The 20543-nt window shown below is 38.5% G+C and overlaps 1 protein-coding gene across 3 annotated transcripts in view; it reads right to left on the bottom strand.

Annotated features, from left to right (window-relative positions):
• Positions 1-2574: 2574 nt before the first annotated feature.
• ABCC4 (ATP binding cassette subfamily C member 4) overlaps positions 2575-20543 on the bottom strand; it is a 149464-nt gene continuing 131495 nt past the window's right edge. For all 3 annotated transcript variants that reach the window (XM_035319247.1, XM_035319254.1, XM_035319259.1), the window contains 2 exons: positions 11874-12008; positions 2575-6961 (listed from right to left, as the gene is read on the bottom strand). In XM_035319247.1, coding sequence (XP_035175138.1) covers positions 6854-6961; positions 11874-12008 — 243 coding nt within the window. In that variant the 3' untranslated portion in view covers positions 2575-6853. The remainder of the gene's footprint in view (positions 6962-11873; positions 12009-20543) is intronic.

The raw sequence follows: 20543 nt of genomic DNA, 5'->3' as shown, positions 1-20543 counted from the left end.
TTAAAAAATGCAGATTTGCTTCCCTTCTGTGCCGATGTGCCTGCATGACGTGACATGCCATTCAAGCAAACCCAGCTTTACTGACATGGATACCCACAGAAATGAACACACACGTGCATGCCCAAAAACAAATGTCAAAGTTTTAAAGTCATGAGTATGGACATTTACACCCGCTGATGCAGAGACAACACCACGCAATTTCTCTGATCTATTAGGAATATTACTCAAAAATCTATATAAGCCTTAACCACATATATACATTTATTTGTGATCTTCACAGAATGCTTAAAAGTAATTGCAAAAGGATTTGTTGAGTAATTCAAAAAAAAAAAAAAAAAAAAAAAAAAAAAAAAAAGCAATGATTGTCAGGCGATGACCTGGTTGTGGGAAGAGGCACTTACTTAATTCACTGCATGAATGACTCACGGTGAATTACTTGCATAACTCCACTTGCAGAAATCACTACTCTGCAAAAGTGCATACATGTTAAATCAACCAAAGCACAGAGCGGTCCATATTCTTGGTACAATGTGGTCTTCTTGCCAGTACAGAATGAACAAAAAATCTAGCTAATCTCTCAGCCTGGCAGGGAGTTAGGGGAGAAATCCTCTTTTTTGCTATCCTGGCAATGTCTCCAAAAGAAAGTTGTACAGCACTACTTGCCCTATTCATGCCTGGCATTTATGTTAAAAAGAAAATCTGGCCTTGTAATATTCAAGAGCAAGCTCTTGTTGACAGTGAAACTTTAACTAATAATTCGTAGGCTGTATTTCCCACCCAATTCAATTTCATGTTATAAAAGGTAATTATGGTTCTTTTCTGGAAAATGCAGAGCTCTGTGAAGAATATCAACTGGCAAGAATACTAGCAGGATTTGCTTTCTTCAGGCTTCAGCCTCAGGATAAGTCCCTCCTTTATTTGCTATTTCTGATTGAAGGTACAAAATTTACTGGAATTTAAAAAAGGAACTATTTTTCACTGCCCCTCACCTTAATTTCTCATAGCAATTCTGAAAACCTCAAAAACACACACACACACAAATGAAAAAGAAAACCACAGCTTATTTCTAAGTCTCACGTGTCTGACACAATCCTACAGCTGTACTACATGTATCAAATTCACATGTTGGAGTGACCAGGATACACATGTCCTTGGCTACGGTAATTCAGACTGCGCAAACTGGGACCTTTTCTCTGGGTATAGTTTAAGCATAGGCTTCAGCTAGTATTACAGAGCTCTTTTGCTGGAAGCTTTACTGATTATAAGGAAAACCTTGGTCTATAGGAATACTCGAGGAGCAGCTGCAGTAGGAATTTTTGGGTACATCGAGCATCTCATTTTAAAGCAGACATCCACTTGGGAATCGCAGCGCTGAGGGCAGCGGCGTCCTCAGGGAGGCAGAAGAAATGTGTTTCCTTTTGTATGGCAGCCAGAGTCCTAAAGCACCAAGTCTGCAAACAACAGGCCTGAGTGCTGCGGGAGCTGGAGTCTCAGCTGCCACCACCCAGCCTGGTGGGTGGCAAAAGCAAACTGATCCTGCTGCCTGGTGAGACCCGAGATACCCTGAAGCAGGAGCTCTGGAGTAGAGTCCCCCTTGGTGCTTATGCAATTTCTAACAACTGTTGTTCAACAAAATGCAGACAAACTCCCTGGAACTGGGACCACAACCTGGGATTTCTTTTTCCCAGAAGAAAGATAACACGCAGCATCCGGCCCCAGTGAGGAACTGGAACGCCTTTTGGTATCTCTGGCCCCCAAACTGTTGTGTTACTGACCACACGATTCTTTTAATCATGGCAAATGTTCCTGCAAATGTTCCTGCAAAATGTTCCTGCCATCCTGAGGTTAAGATAGCTGCACTGCGGTTGCAGGGTGGACTTTTGGTAGGAAGACAAGAATTTTTTAACGCATACTCCTGCATCACGTTATAAAAGGACGGGTGACAGGTTACATTGCATCAGTCCTAGAACTTGCTACCCCGGGGGATTATTGACAAATGCATAATTGATCTTGAACTGCATCATGATAATACAAGTGATTGAGAGCTAGCAGACACAGGGAGAAACTTTGAGCATTTTTCAGAAACGCGGAGTTTACAGCATCTTGTTAAATGAACAAACTCGGAAGTAAAGGATTGAGAGATGACACCAGATTTTGGAGTTGTGCTGCTAACCCACTTCACTTCTGCGTCTATTAACTTTATCCAGTCCATTTAGCTTGTTAGCTGTTTGAGGCACAGATCATATCTGATCTGTACTTTTGCAACTGCAGGGGTTCTTCCTTAAAGTCACATAATGATTTTTGAAAATCTATTTGAATTACATTTTAGTCACTGCCATTGAGGCAAAAAGCTTGAAAATGTGATCTGTGAGATCTCAGACAGCGGAAGAATGGTGAAAAATGAGCTGAAATGTATTATTCTGTGTTGTATCTCATAATGGAGGATTTTCAATCCTTGGAGTTGGCAATGACACAAAGAGGTGTTTGGAGCTTTTGGGCACAACCTGCACTTTGCTCAGCCCTGCGTTTCTGCCTTCACCCACACATTCACAATGATGACAGAACTCAGCACGCTTCTGAGAAACGCTTTTTATTGTACAACAGGAGCTGTCATGTGAACGTCAACAAAAGTAATCATTCCATAGCAATAAAAAAATCAAATTATTACACAAATGCAAAAACAAAACAAAACAAAAACAGAGTTAAAATGATGAAAAAGCAGTGCGATGTTACACAATGTAAAACAGAGAGAGAAAGCCACATTCTTCTGCTGAAGTGTCAGAAGCTCATCACCATCACAGAGAGCAGGTGATGTAAGTAAATATTTTTTTTTCCCCCCCTCAAAAAAAAAGGGGGCAAACTTCAAAGTGAGATGTTTGGAAGGGACAGATTAATACAAAAAGCAGCATTTTCAGTAAAGTATCTATACCGTTTGGATCCTTTGTCCCCTTCTCATTCTTTCTGCAATCTTACTTCAAGCACGTACTGGGAAAATTAAAAGAAACTGTCAATATCACTTAAAGAAAACAGCATTCCTGATCTTGGTCAGAAGAAGGTCCTCCACCTTCCAAGGCGGGTATGAGCAGAAGACTACGCCCATCTGGCAAATGAGCTCTGCTTCAGCTCACCAAGCAGAATTTTGCCCTTAAACTAAGCAAAACTGGAGATAACCAGTTCTGAAGAACCATGTTGGCGTTGAGTCTCCCAGTGGTCTTTTAAGAAGGAGCAAAGAGAGACCGAAATTAATGTCTGAAAAAAACCTGTTCTTTAGAGTAGAGGCTGTTCCTAGACTTTTAAACCAACCAAACAGCAGTTCCACAACTGAAGATTTGCAGCATTACTGCATAAAGTTATACCCGTTAGAAATAAGACTGTGGAATACTTTAAGGCACCTCAAGGTGAAAAAACGTTTTAAAGGCTTTAATAACTCAGAAGATTGAGTTCTTTTTCCAAGATCCCCATGAAGGAATGTAGCTAAAAATACCCAGCTTTACTCTTCCCAAATAAAGCACGAAATTTTCCAAAGTGGAAGTTTACGACCATTTGAACTTTTCTTTAAAATGAAACACAAAACACCTTGCTGGAGAGATAATTTGTACGTTTAACAGATAAAGACTTCCAACAAAGGAAGGCCTTTTTCATTCCTGACCTGAGTTCAGCCGTTCAGGTACGGTGCACTTTGTCGCTCACGTAAGATTAAACGGGTGGGTCAATCTTAACAACAGTCATCTAAACAAAAACAACTCTCAACAACAACAACAAAACCTAAACAACAAAAATCTGATTAAAACATTTTTGTTACTTTACACTAAAAGGATGGACATAATGGCAACAACAGACACAGGCGACTCACTAGCAGCTGTTCTATTCAGAAGTGTATGGTTTTCAAGTGTGATTTTTTAAAGATTTGGTTTTTGATACCTACAGCTAGCAATGTCCTGTCAAAACATGTGAAGAAGCAGAATCAGCATTTTCAGAGATACCTTGCATTTTTTGTGTGCATTCAGAAAGCTACAGGATCAAATTAATTCTAGCTCACAGATTGATAGCTCGATCTGTCAGGGTCTCATACCAGTGAGTCTGCAGCAGCCAGCGTTTTGGAGTTCTGCTCTGAAATGTAACTTACCATAGATTCATTTCAGAGCTGAAATGAACTAAAACTGTAATTATACCCTTGATGTACACATGCACATCTCCTCCATTTTGATAAAAATTAAAACCAGGGTATATGGCCAGGAGAATGTACTGTTCTCTTAAGAGTATTTAGAAGTCCTAGTGTCATACTTATTCTCGTGGAAGAACTAACTGTTTAGAAATCAAAAGAATTCAGTATCATAACACACAGCTAGACCCTGTGGATATGTCCAAACTGCTCAATAAACAAGGTAAGCACACGAGCTCATGCGCCAGCCCCTGTTACCTGTCTGCACTACTTGGAGTCGGCTCACTCCAGCTTTGCTTTGGCGCACACCAGCTAGATCTCTCCACGACAATGCTCAAGCAGAGTTTGGACATGGTTCATACTGTGGATCCCTTCCAAAAGGCAGTTACAGACAAGCACGCAAGGCTGAGCTTTCTTCACGCTGCACAGTCCCCCAGCATTATCCCATGTGACTTTTCAGTCAAACACTTCTCTACATCTTCACATACCTCTGCAATACAACCACCACTCTACTGAGCTGCAGAATCCTTATTTCAGACAATCGGAAAGGGAAAGATAACAAAACACACTAGATGATAAATGTGGGCTAGGAACATAAGGGGACTGCACAAGCCCAGCGAAGACCAAGGGCAGTGATACAGAAAAGGGGATGTGGCTGGTGTGCCCTAAGAATTAGCTATGAGCTTGCTGCTTACATGAGTCAATCTGTGCTACTTGGCTCTGGGGACACGCACTTGTCTGCCTTTTATTTAGCACCAGACATAGCACAAGACTCATGTTATGCATCACTGCATGAAGTCCAATTCCACTGATCTCAAAGACATTTGTTGTAGTCAGCTGCGCCCCACAGAAGAAGTCTCCTAACCTGCCAAAAGAAAGCTAGGGGCAACGGCATTTTATTTTGTAGCTTCCTGCTAACAGTACAGGAGGATGTTAGCAGCAAGCCAGACACCCAATGTTTGCCTTTTTTCCCTCCACCCCAGCTGGTGGGAGCGGCGGCAGTAAGAGGACCTCCCCCCTCTCCTGGTACCTCACAGCAGGACAGCGAGCCCCACGGCAGGGAAGCTGCTGCAGCAGGAGAATGACGATTCTGCCTCTTGTCACCAACTTCTACACGGGACAAAGTCCTAGATGAGCCCCAGCCCTCAGTCACAGGCTTTGGCTTCAATTTAATTCTCAACAAGGAGAGAGTAATTTTGTATTTCAGTTAGTTATTTGCTGGTAGAACAGCTTGAAACAGGAAACATTTGTGTTTGCCTTACCTTTAGACCACTGGGTGAACATTGGGTAAATAATATTTATCTTACAACGGTAACGCGAGCATCTTCAATATATTTTTTAAAGCACGGTATTTTCTGTATCCTGAAGAGATGTGTTGCTTTTTAGTGTCTTACTTTAAACAGTAAGATGAATGGATTTATTTGGTACTGGACCTCAAAGGGTAGCTCTCTCACTAAACATGAAAAAAAAATCTGAAGCAGCGTAGCACTTGCTTGATTTTTTAAAGTAGGGGAATAGTGCCTTTATGCTAAAGTGCTTTGCTAAATCAGGACATAACTTACAAATACAGAATCTCTCTCTCACTGCATTCTCCTCGCTATTTGCAACAGCCATTCCGATCTACAGGTTGTACTTTCCTACCTATTCCAGTAGGATGGTAACTTCAAACAGCTCGAGTTCACCAGATCCCCTGATGCAAAATTTTAAATATACTAAGGCTAAATATTTTTAACATGTATTTAATGAATTTGTTGTGTACCCTGCAGTTACAGCTTTGGCTTGAAGGCACAAATATTAAGGCACAATAAATGCAAATAACGTATACGTTTCCATGTGTTGTGTTGAAGATAACTTTGTACTACATGGTATTTAGGTATAATGACATGTCATTCAAAGATTTCCTCAAGTTATTTTAATACTTTTTTTCTTTGATAACCTGGATAAAAAGAGGAATGTATGTTAAATTATTTAAATATTTCTTCAGTGCAAACGTGGTAATTTTCTTCTAAAGTATAGAAGATTGAGATTGATTTTTTCAGCATTTGGATTTCAGCAAAATAAAACATATTTACATTCATCTTGAACAGCACTACTTGAATGATCAAAAAAATAAGTATATAGTACTTTTTGCTATCAAAAAGGAAAAGTATTTTTGGCTTCTTCAATTCTTTCTTCTGTCAACCTGCATGACAACGTATGACAGGTAGGAAGACAGCTGCGTTAGACAACTAAGATGTCTGCTACCAAACCCACTGTTTAGGCACAGCTGTCGAGGTAAAGCGACGCTCAGCAAAATTTGTTTTTGACTGCTCTCAAAATATCTCCGGAAGAGCAAAGGGATACATTCCAATCTTTTGTTTTAACAAATTCCAAATATACACCCTAGACCTGTGAGGTGTCCTGCACCTGTTTAAATAAAAGAGATCTCTACCTCCTAACTTCCACATAAAAACTGAGTCTGCCTAATTTCCTTGGCAATACAAACATAATTATATCTGGAAAGGAAAACATATTGCACTGAAATTGAACAAACAGGGAGAGTAAAGATTTTCTTCTCAGGATTAAATAGAAAGGATGTCCAGTGCAAAGAATCGCCCCCTCCCTTTCCTCTCCCGTTGACCCTTGAAAACATCGAGAGTTTGGATGTTCTCAGCTTTACATTCTATGGAAAACAACCGTGGTTATTAGGAATCACAGTGCAGTTTCAGTTATGCATAATCCTGAGGAAGGATCCAGCGAGGAGTCTGCAGCAAGCTGACCGTTCTGAACAACTTCTGGATAATTCTTACTGAAGTAAACCTAGGGAAAACATCAGATTCGGCATGTCATTATACTCGAAACATCTTTTAGTTTAAAATACAATTTCTGGAGATAAATACAGGACAGATAAATACGTGCCCCTAAGGAATCCAAACAGGAACTTCAGGTTAGGAGTACTCGGTAACTGTGTGTCACTGAAAAATTAGCAAAATTACTGCATCATCTTATTATAACAAAGTCTAAGAAAAACCCCACACAACCTGTAGATCCACTCAAATCCTGGTGATTCAGATAAATAGATATATTTTATCGCTTTACATTAAACTGATAAGTAAAATCATTTTACTAGCTCAAAACATGGAGATAAATTAAAAACAGGCTGACAAAGAGGCTGTGAAATCTTGCGTCTGCACAAGGGTTTCTCATTTTCACACATAAAATGAACACAATGGATTTGGATGTTAATATCAGGTTGTAATCCCTATATTTTACAAACTATGATTGACAACCATTGAAACTTCGAGGTGTATGTATGACATATCCCAGCGTTTAATTTGTGCTGCAGAGCAGTTATAGGGCCTATAGAAACGTGATCTCTGGATAGTGAGCCACAATAATGAAAGAAGAAGCAAAAGCTTTAACAATGACTCAACCAAGCAACTTCTCTAAAATGTAAGATGATACCAAATAATAGGACAGTTCTTTGCCAAGCCTTTGAGTTCCTGAATTCTACCAATTTCTAGCTGAACTAGAAGAGATACAGGTTTCCTGATAAATGTATAATCAGAACATAAAGGAAATGAAATGCTGTCAAGTTTCACTGTTCCACAATCATCAGTTTTTAGTAGCTGTATCATATCTCTGTTCCTTGACAGATGCGCATAACAAAATGAAATAATGTCAAGACTTGTGTGCTCTTATCTAAAAATGTGTTTGGGTGAAAAAGGACTTCAAATGCATTTTTTTCAAAGAAGAATGTGAAAAGTTTTGTTTGAGTCTTTAAGAACAGAAAATACGCTATCTTTCTGAAGCTGACACATGTCATGAGTTGGGTCTCACAGTCATCCTGCTCTGACTACAGCTTATGAAATATTTCTCCAATTTATATTCGAGAGCATTGTCAACAAAGTTTGGCTTGTTTGATAATAATGTCCTTTTCATATGTATGAACGCACGTATAAGACATGGGGGATAAAAGAGAAATAGTTGTTCCATGGCAACACCCCAGTAAGTACCACTGTCGCCTTCTGTGTTCACACGCTAACGCGGGATATACATATCTTCAGAATTCACAGAGAATATTGAGGTGTGATTTGAACCGACGGCAGGACTGGGAGGCCTGGTGGAGGCATTCCTCAGGAACCAGCCCCGATGGGATGCAACAGAGGAGAGTTATTGGGGTGCCCGCCACGCACACACCGCAGAGCCTGCAGCCTCAGTGGTGTGTTCCCATCCTTTTCCCAGTTTAAAATATAAAACTCCGGCATACTTTTAACATAGCTTCTGAGTGTGATTTTTTTTTTCAAAGTTAACAGAAAACCTTGGCACATTACTAGAGACCTAATGAAATGGCAGCTGCTTTTCAACTGTCTCATTGCAATTCTTCCCCTGAGCCCAATCCCTCAAGATACTAATGCTCAAGTCTTGTATAAAGCTTCTTCCACTGCCAACAGAGCTGCAACCTTCTTACAGGTAATCACTGCGGTCAGATAACACCCAGTGTTTTAATATTTACACATCTGTCAGAGCTTGAAAATAAAATCACTCTCACTTTTCCCTCAAAGTATTCAAAAACTGATTGAACAACAGCAAAAAAAAAAAAAAAAAAAAAAAAAGGTCCTATCCTGATGCCTCCAAAGCTTGTGGAAAAGCCCCTCTGTGCTTACAACAGCATGGAGAACATAACATTTTTTTTTTTTTTTTTTTTTTTTTAAATCTGGAAAAGTGAGCAGTTTTTTAACTGTTTAATTTCTCACTTTCCCATGGGATTTTCTCTTAATAAGCTTCTTGTAAACTGAACCAAGACAAAAATATGGTCTCATGATGCCTAGCACAACTCCACTGCAGCTCATAGGCTACTTAAAATACACTCAGCAGTCTCCAGGCTGAGCTCTGCCTGCATTGCTTTCTTTCATATTTGCACAAAAATCAGGGATACTGAGTGAGCAAAAGAGACATGCAGTGAGCAAGCCTGGATCAATTCAGAAGCCTAAGCAAAGCTTTCAGCAAGTGTGGTGATCCTGAATAGTTAAATCTTTCAATGCTTAGCTATGATAACCATGATTTCTCCCTCCCACCCCCCCCCCAAATTAAATTTCTTCAAAGGTGTCCCAAGTTAAGTCTTCCAATCTGAGGCGTGTAGTCCCTCTTTACTTGCACCTGAAGGATATATGCAGGAGCCATACTGTTCCAGAAAATTTATTTAAAGTCTCACCTTACTGAAAGAAAAGCTCCTGGAACAAGTTTGTTCTGCACAAGCTTCAGGTCCAAAGTGCAATAAATCATATAATCATTGTCAAGGCATGGCCACGTTCCAAGCCATTTTACTTAGCAACCTCCTGTAACGCCTTTTGAAAAGTATGTATATATGCCATATTACCACTTCTTTTTATGTGCAGCATGCTGTTTTTCAGCAACAGAAAAAAAGCTGTTCTTCATAAAAACAGTTCTTAGTAACCGCAGGAGGAATGCATGAGACCAGCAGCAGTACATGCAACAGACGCACTCGTGGAAAAAGAACAGCCCCCAGATTCAGCTCTTCTGACTAAGCAACTTCTCTGAACGTATGCATAAAGCACAAGGGGAAGCAGTAACAAAATCCTTGAGTTAACATCCGAGTCCTTTAGACAGAAAGAACTGTAACTGTGCTTCTGGGTAGCTGTTGAATGGAGATACAGTCTCTCGATTCCCACTTTTTTGGGCTCAGTGTGGATAAGCACCATGCTTTGCATTCTTGGCAGATGCTAAAGCTTGTATCTGCCTTCTAGCCTGGGAGTTAGCAAACTTTTTCATCAAACCACATTTCAGCAGAAGCTGGTTCCTGGATCTCTTCCCTTCCTGTACAAAATCACATAACATTGATGTGGTAACTGCAGATGACTATATGGGCAAGTAACATCAGGCAATTATTTTTATGTATTTTGAATTATCTTTGAAAGCAGTTGTGCAACTGGGGAGGGCTGCAGGGAAGGAAGGAGAGACAGCATGACATGGCTAAACCTCTGTGCATGACAGCTGAACAGCCTCACCTCTAGCCGTTGCAAGGATCAAGTCCTAGGAAGCTGGCTTTCACTTTGCAGACAAGTACTGGTCTCACGAATTAGAAGCCATCTTTTTAAACAGCATTTATGTAACCTGCAGGTTGTCATGCACATCACAAAAAACACGTCTAACCCTTTCCCTTTAATAATAAAATAAAATAAGCTACACTGCAGTGATGGAGAAGGACAGCAGGACTTGTTATGTCACCTAGTTAAGGACAAAGCTGTTTCCTGAGTTCTGCAATCAGTGCCACACATGAATTTATACTGTACGCTCTTAGCTGCAAAGCTTCACGTGAAAAACTCTTTCAAAAAGAAAAAAAAAGTAGGTATAAAAAAAACAAACAAAAAATACCACTGAGTACGAACAGACACAGAAACCTCTTTCCTGATGTTCAAAACGTCCAGTAAACCAGCTTCAATACATGAGCACACATCCTCCACGACTGCACAATTTTTCATGTTTTTCCAACTTGCCAGAAATGTGTCTATTTTTACTAGGAAGTAGCCAAGGCACCTGCCATTTTGTTGCCTGCCTTTACGTGCTGCTTCCTTCCTAGTGCTCTACTTTTTTTTTCCCCAGGAAAGAGCTTGCAATTTGTGTCACCCTTATGAGTGCATCAAACAGCTTGAGGAGAAGAAAGCCTAGAGGACAGGCATAAGACCTCTGCCTCTTGTGTGGAAACACTCTTAGGTCACTAGGTTCCTAATATCCGTACCTTACTTGCACACTTAAGGAAAGTTACATGGATATGGATCAAGTTGCTCCCAAACCAAGCACTGCAAGTCTCAGCTGCAGCAATGCTGAAACTTCATTGGCAGAAAGAAAAATATAACCTTGCTCTGGACATATTATGCACTGAATTATCACAAAGGAAAAAAAAAAGCCAAAAGCTACTCAAAATGAGTTCCTCGATAACAGGTCATTTTTTTTTTTTATCTTCTTATCTCTGCTTCAGCTTTCCATCTGAAAAGTGAAGATGATATAGCCTCACCTCAGAGGCATATTATGAAAATTAATCCATTGATGTTTCTTAAACACTTTGATTGCCAGAGGAATGCTCACAATTACATTAATAATTCTATACTCAAGAGTAGGATTTGAATAGTAAGCAGTAAATCAGGCAGAGCCTCGCAAGGAACAAGGAGGCAACAAAACATTCAACAGCTGTTTCTTAATTGAGCACTATTCATCCTGGGTGCAGAACAAAGCAAGGGTACAAGAATGAACTAAGAGAAAGCACAAAAAAACAATACTGATCGCACCCCCAGTGACCATAATATAATGTACCGGTACGGAACTTCAAACTAACTGTAGATGGGCCTTTTAAAAATACAGAAATAAGAGAACTAAATGCTGTATTCTGTGGCCTTAACGTGTTTTTAAAGCACGTTTTTGTAAGACACGTGCCCAGCACAGGTGCGTATGTCATATACTGTTTACGCGTATCAGTGTGTGTACATACATAAGGATGCAAGAAATCCAAATAGTCTTTCAACTCAGTATATAAACACACTTATCGTTTGGAAGCCTGTGCATATCCCACTAAAAAAAGTTCAAAAAATGATGGCTTAGCCTTGCGAAGCCAACAGATTCTTAAGTATAGTGGAATGCCTACTATAACCTTGAATATGCTAACTTGTGATAAACAAACTGCAGAGACAAACTTAATTATCACTTCTAAAATTACCCGTTTTGCTGTTTCAAACAGGGAAGCTGCTTCAGTCTTGCCCACTTGTTGCACCATTTTGTAAAACAAGCCATCTTTTTCTTGTAGCAAAATGTAAGGTTCACCATATTCTTTTAGTCTTCCAGCATCTAAAACCTGTTAAATCAGCAGAAATCAACTTATTAACATAAGAAATTAAAAAACAAAACGTTAGAGACTATAAGCAAAAGGGGAATGTATGCACCTCAAGTGCTAAGATGAGCTTTGTATCCTGAGAATGAAGTATTACATTTCCTCTTCAAACAAGCATGGCACTTTTTTAGTTTATAGACCTGTTGTACAGTTTTAGAGTGCCCTACAGCCATTCTACCCATAGGAATTCAATGCAAAGTTATGCAGAATATGGAAATACAATGTTTGTGAAGCCAACAAAGCAGATTATCAGATTCATTGTGTAAGAATGAAATAAGAAGCCTAAAATGGGCTCTGAAGTAAACAGCTGTAGGTATAAACCACGCAATAACCACCAAGATGGTTAAAGGAGAATAAGTAGGTCTTTTGGATTAGAGGAGGTGAAGATGTAATTAAAGAAATTGAGGGTGTTGCTGAAAAAATAAACAATTTCTCACATCGCTTTTTTGCCAACTACATATTAGAAAGATACTTACCCATAACCTATTCTTTCTAGATAAAAAAGATGAGATGTCACAAGGGACAGAGCTACCCAAGAAAATTAGAGGAGAAGGAAAAAATAACAGAGGAATTAAAAAGGCATTAAGTCAGTATGTCGCAGAGGATATATACAGTCAAAACCATTAGAAGAATTTAAGAATAGGCTGACTGAACCTTTAAGAAAATACTGTCATACTAGTGACTATTTAAGGACTGTGTGGTAGCAAATATTGCACTTACATTTTGAAGAGCCTTAGGGGTTTATTCAGGGAACTTTTAGACTAGCATATATATTTTTAGATAGGACAGCGATTTAGACAAAACAAACATTAAAACACAAGCAGAAGACACGATCTGAGGTAGAATTTGTTCACCATGATTTTAGTAAAAGGAAACCGTACCTCCTAAGTCCGATAAAATTCTTAATGCACCAGATGAAAAGTAAGGGAGAAACATTTTATGTGACTTTCCAGAAAGGTGTTTGGTGTAACTAAGCAGATGTGCTACAAGGGACAAAAATTAATAAAGAATTTGCGTAGAAAACGAAGATTAGAAATAATCTATTTTTGCTGTTTGGAAAGCTGAAAGGGTAGGAACTGGTAGCTAACAAGAGTGCTTTGCAGTAGCTACGTATCTGTTACTCAGCAGAAAAAGGAGTTACCAGACAAGTGACAAAGCTGCAAATGACACAAAAACATGCAGGTAAATCTAGACCAGAAAAGCTTCAGGTATAACTAAACTAACCTAAGAGAACAAGAAACACAATAGCAGGGAAGAGTCAATATTGACAAATGCAATACACTCAGATACTTCACTGGCTTATAAATTAATGGTATTGACTCAAGAAAGAGATTTGGGTTTCACTCTACAAGTTCAGTACTCTACTCCATGTGTAGGAGCAGTAAAAAAAAAAGGTTATGTGAGAAAAAGTAATTCAGAAAAGATTTTTGTTCTTATGTAAATAAAGAACTGACTACACATGGCATACTGTTGAAAAAGATATTGCCACAACAGAGGGACTTCAAGGACTTGCAACCAAAGCCATAATTGTGGTGTACATACTTGTAAGAAAAAAAAAAAAATCTAAAAGGCTACATCTGTTGATTTCAGGAAAGAAATGAATAGAAGGTATTATGAGGACAACTTCCAAAATAACAGAAACAGTTTCCAAACTTATGTTTGAAAGAAGGATCTCCAATAAGCTTGGAGATAAATTCCAAGTCCTGTGAGGAAATTTCCAAATGTGCAATTTGACTGTGCAACTCATTAAAGCAAAGCATCTTAATGGCCAAGAGCTCAGCAGAATCCACAGGCGGATGGGACCCCCTTTAAAGACAACACATCGGATGTAGGGCAGTTGAGTTGATCCATTCAACACAAGCGCAAAAGTGCACAAGTGCAAAATCGCACACTGCTGAGATCTCTGTTGAGTTGTTTGACGCCAGGGACCAAGCACCAGGGGAAGGACTCCCACTGTTTAACTTCTGTTTCGATTCAGTATATCGCATGTGAATGTGGAATAACTCAAGTGATCAATAACATTGTAGTTGCGTCCAATTTTATAAACTGTATGCCCAGAAACCTCCAAAAAGTTATTCACTGTTGTCAAAAGCCGGTATCTTTGAGCACCCAGCATATACTGTGATTTTCTTGCAAGCGAATTCCAATACTGTTCAGTATATAGCTGAAGAAAGTGCTAGTGGAAAACACTAAAATATCGTTGATGTTGCACAGCACAATATAAAGTAATTTAATATTCAATAGATGCAGTATTTCACCTGCAAAGGTACACTTGTGCATAAGCAGGTTTTTCAGTATACTTAGCCCTATCCCATTTAATTTGAATACTTAAGGATTCATTGTAAATTTAAATTTAATCGCAATCTTTCATATACTACAGTAAGTCACAGTTAAAGACAGCTTCCTTAAGAATGCAATAAACTGAACTATCGCATACGCTTCTATACAACAATTAAATTGGGCTGCCACATCATAGGGCATTTCTGGTTCCTTGAATAGTTTTTTTTCAGCACTAGATTATGTAACCACTTCTTAACAAAAACCAAAAACAAAAACAAACCAAGAAGCATGTTCATTACATGGCGTCTCTCTCGCCAGTAAAGAAATATAATACAAAAAATTGGAATTTTTTTATTTTATATTTACTGCAGGATTTGAATTCTATTTTGCAAGTATCTGGAACAACCACAAACACGGACAATCGTTCTCCTCCAAAGAACCTGGGAGGGGAGAAAGGAAAAATTTATTCTTCCTTGACAAGTTTTAAACAGCCAAGTCCAGAAGATGAACAGATAGTTAGAGCGATTTGTGTCTAGAAGAATTCCATTCACATTTTAAACAAATCATTAAGTTATTCATATCCTTTCTTGGGGAATAAAAAACAACTTGTGTTATGAAAACAGACAGAACAAACATAGGAAAAACAAGCCCTGTTACTTTTTTTAAAATCTGAAATGAAAAAAAAGAATGAAACAGAGAGACAACATCACTCTCTTAAGTCAGGAATACTCTATAAACCATATCAACTAAAGAAAAAACCTGTTTCTACTAACTGCTGCCATCTGTGACACAATAGAGTGAATTTAAGCGGATTTACTTGGTAGTTTAATATTTATATATTTATTAAAAAAGGCTTAGACAAAGAGATAGGTATTCTTCTTTGAAGAAATATGTGCTGATAAAATTTAAATAAATAAATAGATGCTTTGGCTAATGCTTTGCATACTCTTAGTCACTGACTCCAAGCCAAATTAAAATCATTAGGACTTCAAAAAGCAAGCTAATCATTCAGGAAAGGTGGAATCTGGTGTTTACTAGCCACATACTTTCTGATCAACTTGCATGTAACCCTTATCACTGTACAATATGACTGAATCGAACCCAGATGCATCCCAAGGCAGTTGTACCAGTGGAACTTGATACAGAAAGCCAGAGAAGCTGGTAGCTACTGAAATCAGATCAGCACACTGATTATGGGGAGCACACAAAGGAGCATGGGACTTTTTTTAAAATCAGACTGTGATTTCATTACACACTTTAACATAGATGCTGAGAGACAGGGAGATTTTGGACAGATCATTCAACTTTTCAGTCGGACTGTTTGTAAGGTATACCAAGGATAGCCTCATAATCACCCTGTGGGAGTTAGCTGTCTGTGAAATACTTCAGCAGCACAAAGTAAAATAAAATAAGCACAGAAATCTTATAAACCCAAAGCAATCATATGGAAACCGGTTCTCCACTGTCTTGCACTGGGAGCCTCTTGTGCTTTTCTTGCCCTTGTATTCAGATCCTGATGACTTCAGCAGGATTTTCTCAAACTAAAGCGTAACTCCAACAGTGCAAAATTGACAATGTTGGATGCTGGTGACAATGCAGAACAGAGCATGCAGGAATATTCTTATTCAGGGGAATTCACTCACCTGCTAGCTTAAGGTGAAACTGATCTTTAATTATAGCTATCCAAATTATCCTTACAGTAGCACTAAGACATTTTATGTTGAAACAGGGCTTAAATGCTATACTGTTCTTGAGTAAAATCCTCTCATGCCACCTAACTCCACTCCATCTAGTGTTTCATTTGGGTTGAACGGAGTGGGGCAGTGACTGCTCATCATAGCTGTGAGATTTGCAGAAGGCAAGACAGTTCAACCGCACTTTGCTTGAGATGGAGGCACAGAATAACATAGAAATAGAGGCACTGAAAACATGGCAAGGAAGGGGCAGGAAAACAGAAAAGAAGCGATTTGAATTTGACTGACCTGCAAATGCAAACATGAAAGCAGAGTATTAGCCATTTAAATGTGTTGTTTATGATAGCTCTAGCTAGCACAGAAGGACTATTTGCTTATGCCAGAAAAATGTTGCTGATCTAAATTTATATAGGATTTGGCAGCTACAAAATAGTTGTCTGTTTTTTTGCCTCCTCTCTATCCTGCCTGTTTATCTACCTTCACTCGGCCTGGGTCCACCCCTCAAAAATCAAACTTTGCAGTATTTCCATTACGCTACCTCATAGTTTAAAGTATTATCCATGACCTCTCTGAACAAATTCTGTGCAGGGAGGTAGAAGAGGGAGGGCTTAGTAATTGAGCTATTGAAGAACAGTACAATAAAGCTAAAGCAAATACAGACCAACAACATATTTCCTAGGCATCGTACATAAATATTTGGCTTAAATACTGTTCTAAGTGAGCTTTACTCATATGTAGAATTCCTCTCCTTGCCAGATCAGTTTAGATGCTCAATACATTTCTGTGACTGTTTTCATGCTGGCGTTTGTTTATCATTCAATAGTGTACGTGTGTGGGAACAACAGGAAAAAACAAAGATAAAATAGTGAAAACAAAATCTGAGATCCACTTCACAACAAAAAGAGAGGAACAAGACAACGAAGGAGGACAAAACTTCATAAAGCTGGTCCAGATTTCTGCATAGACCTAAGCAGCAGAATTAGGATGGTACCTTTTCTGTCTGATGATTCCTGCAACTAATTTAAACTGTTAAAAGCACGGGGCTTTTGAAAAGCAAGCATTCATTTTGCTAGTGAATTTAAAATCTTCTGAGTAGATTAATATAGGTAAAAAGTGCTTAATTAGCCACAAAAAGAGCATGCACCCTTAAAAATGCTGTAACAAACAGCATGTACTTATGGCTATCCATAGACACAAGAAAGAAAGTTCTAAATCCTGCATTTTCTAACTTTCAGCAACAAAAGCAGACAAACCAAGAGAACAATAGTTATAAAACACTCCGAGAAAAAAAAAAAAAAGTCCAAGGTTGGAAGTGTTCAGCCAAAGAGGAGGGGGGCATGGGAATTTATTTCAATTATTACTGAGGAATGACTAGTATTCTTATTCACGTTCATCTTCACCATAAAGCCAGAGGGAAAATGGGACATTTAAGAGTTGATCATAAATGTTTTTATTTCCTATTCAAAAGGAAAATAATTCAAGCAAATTATCTCCTAGGGAATACATCTGATTTAATTTAGAGTTGGAGAAGGCATCACCAAACAACAAAATTATTATTAAAGTTCAAAACTCCGCTAGGAGTACAACTTTGAACAATGTTTTCCTCAGAGAGCATACATCAAGATGATCTTCAATAAGATCCTCTTCCTCCTGGGAAGAGAACAGTATTCAGGAGATGCTTCTGGTTACATCATATTAAAAGAAATATATTTACCCAAGACAATACATAGCTTTGTGGGAAAGAATCAACAGCCCGTGCCCCAGTTGGCATTAAGTTCAGATGCAAGCGTGTTCCGTCTCTTCCATCTCATAAGGGTTTGTCAAAACAGATCAGAAACATGTACATACTTCTCTGAAGAGTCATTTATAAATATCAACCTATCTAAACAGCTTTGTGAACATCGAAGAACATTGAAAAAGCTGCAAACATAATTCCAGAACCATTTTACATTTTTTTAAAAAATATTTTTTTATTATTTTTTTTAATTTTATTTTGATCTTTTGGTGCTAGGGCTTTGTTTGACTGTCTTTTGTTTTGCTTTTTTTAGTTTTCAGGTTTAATATAAGGATTCCCCAAGCTCCTTCAGGAAATTTACAAGTTACTCTACAAGTAAATCCAGAAAATTTGATGTCAAATAATGTATGTTTCATACATCATGTCAGTTGTATGTCTTTTTTTTTTTTTTTTTTTTCTCTGAACAAAGCAGAGCACACTTGGGTGTTTACCTCTTTGTAATATGAATTATTATTTTCAACCTTTCCAAATATTTCACCTCAGCAGAGTTTCACTTTGCTGTAACAACACTGTCTGCCCTTGGTCTCTGAGATTTGACATGTGCCCCCGCCTCACAGAAAAGGCAATTTCAGACATCTTGTTCTGCAACCAGAAGCAGTGAATTTCTTTTAACTGAAATTATTCTTCAGCTATCACTTAGAGAAAATTTAGCATGTAACACTGCCTGGTAAATTATTCTACGTATGAGTTATCTTTACTTTTCTCACAGAGGCTTAAAATCTACCCTTCTGTTTTTCTTACAGCACACCACTGTAAGCTGATTGGAATGTTGCGGGGAAAAATACCAATTATGTATGTAGTAATGAGTCTTATTCTGCTGATAATCATTTGATATTAAATCCTTCTGTATCTTGTTGGAGGAAAGAAACCTGTTAACCAGTCACTGCAAATATTTTTTGTGCTGTTCAGTCACCTCAAAACATCTGATACACCAGTGCCGGTTCAACCTTTCCCTTAGAGAGGGCGAAGAGACCTCATGCCACTTCTTACCAACAGCTCTACATGCTGACAAAACTCTTCCTTGGTCAATGGTAATGACTGTTTCCAACATCGTAAAGCCACATTTCTCAACCTGGATTGCAGAATGGCTCAAACATGGCCATGAAGTGATAGAAGATATACTCCTGCTTAAGAAAACCCACGCTCTCATAAAGCTTTTCAGGGTCATAGGAAGTCAGATAAGTAACAAAGATATTGTAGTTTTCAAAAGGCTAAGGAATACTGCTGCAGATGACTGGCCATCTCTCCTGGATTTATCAGTTTCTGATGACAATGAACTTGTGGCTCAGCAGCCATGCACACAGTTTTACCTTATCAGAAAGGCTCTGCTCAAAGCATCAGCCACTACCACGTCCAGTGCTAATTTGCTTCTAAACAACAATAGAGTATTTCTGAGAGAGCAAAAAATCATCCTCTAAAGATGTGTTAGCATTTCTAGTACGCTTTGCATTACATACCACTGTCTTTAAAGAAAGATCTGACTGTCCTGTCTTTATACTGATGGAAATACATTCATATGCAAATGCCTGACAGAATGAGAGATCAAGGTTCATCAAACATTGGCTTCACTTCCTGCAGTAATTCAAATCCAGCTCTTCATTTGAATGCTCCCAGCTGAAGTACTGCCTCCTTAATTAGTTGTTTTATTTAGGCAAAAGAAGAATCTTGTTGGGCAGCCCTCTTGATACTGGGAGCAGCTTTTAAGAACTGTCTTAAAGATGACAACATTTTGGAGAGGTGTGGCTTCAAACTGTCAAAGAGAATCAACAATGTTTGTACCTTTTCAAGATCATTCGGATGTTGACTTGTTTTAGAGACAGCTGGGCCAGGTGTGATATTTACAGCTATCGTGGATGTACTTTATTTCAGTTGACAACACTTGCTCATACATGGCTCATAACTAAGCATTATATGCAAACTTGGACTAAACTTCAAGATGATATCCTCTTTTAATGGTAAAGATGCATAAATTACTCTGGTTTGAAAATAAGGCGTTCACTGTTGATATTTGCTGAACTGAATTATTCAATTCCAAGCAAGAACTTGGATGGATCTGTTTTTTCCCTTCTGGTTTGCTAAATATCAGCCCAGTTTCAGAGGATCTGGGGACTGTGGGAATGGGCTCTGTTCAGATTAAAAACAAAACTGATTATTTCTGAAAAATCACTTCCTATTGCTCAGCTCTTCCGGGAACTCTGCAAGTCTTGAATAACCAAACGAAAGGAGAAACCTAAAGGTTCCCATAACTTTTGCTCTCCATCAGCTGTATAGATGGGTCAACACAGTCAATACCCAAGCAGGTACATTGATGTTATTCACATCCAGGGTCCGGTGGAATTGCTCTCAGAAGTGTCCCTAAAATATTTCACCAGCCCTTACAGTTAAGCTTTGAGACCTTTCATAAATTATCACATTTGCTCTTTTTGAAATTAGTACATTTGCTCTTTTTGAAAATCTGGACATCCAGACCATTTATCTGTCACCTTACAGAATACATATATACATATATATATGTATATGTAATACTTATATACAAAAAATGTTTTTGTAGGATATGTATATTCGTTTATCCTAGACCAAGTATTCTTTCCTTATCCCTGTGGAAAGCATCTCAGCTACCACCATAAACTTCAATCTTCTGCTCCACACCAGCCCCCTTCTCTGAATGTCCTTCATATTCTTATTGTCACATCTCTTAACTCCAGAGACTTTGGTCCCGCACCACAGCTG

The sequence above is a fragment of the Oxyura jamaicensis genome, chromosome 1 (assembly GCF_011077185.1).
Source record: "Oxyura jamaicensis isolate SHBP4307 breed ruddy duck chromosome 1, BPBGC_Ojam_1.0, whole genome shotgun sequence".
Taxonomy (NCBI): Eukaryota; Metazoa; Chordata; class Aves; order Anseriformes; family Anatidae; genus Oxyura; species Oxyura jamaicensis.
Note: the sequence above shows the minus strand (reverse complement) of the source record. Positions and strands in the feature narration are given on the sequence as shown.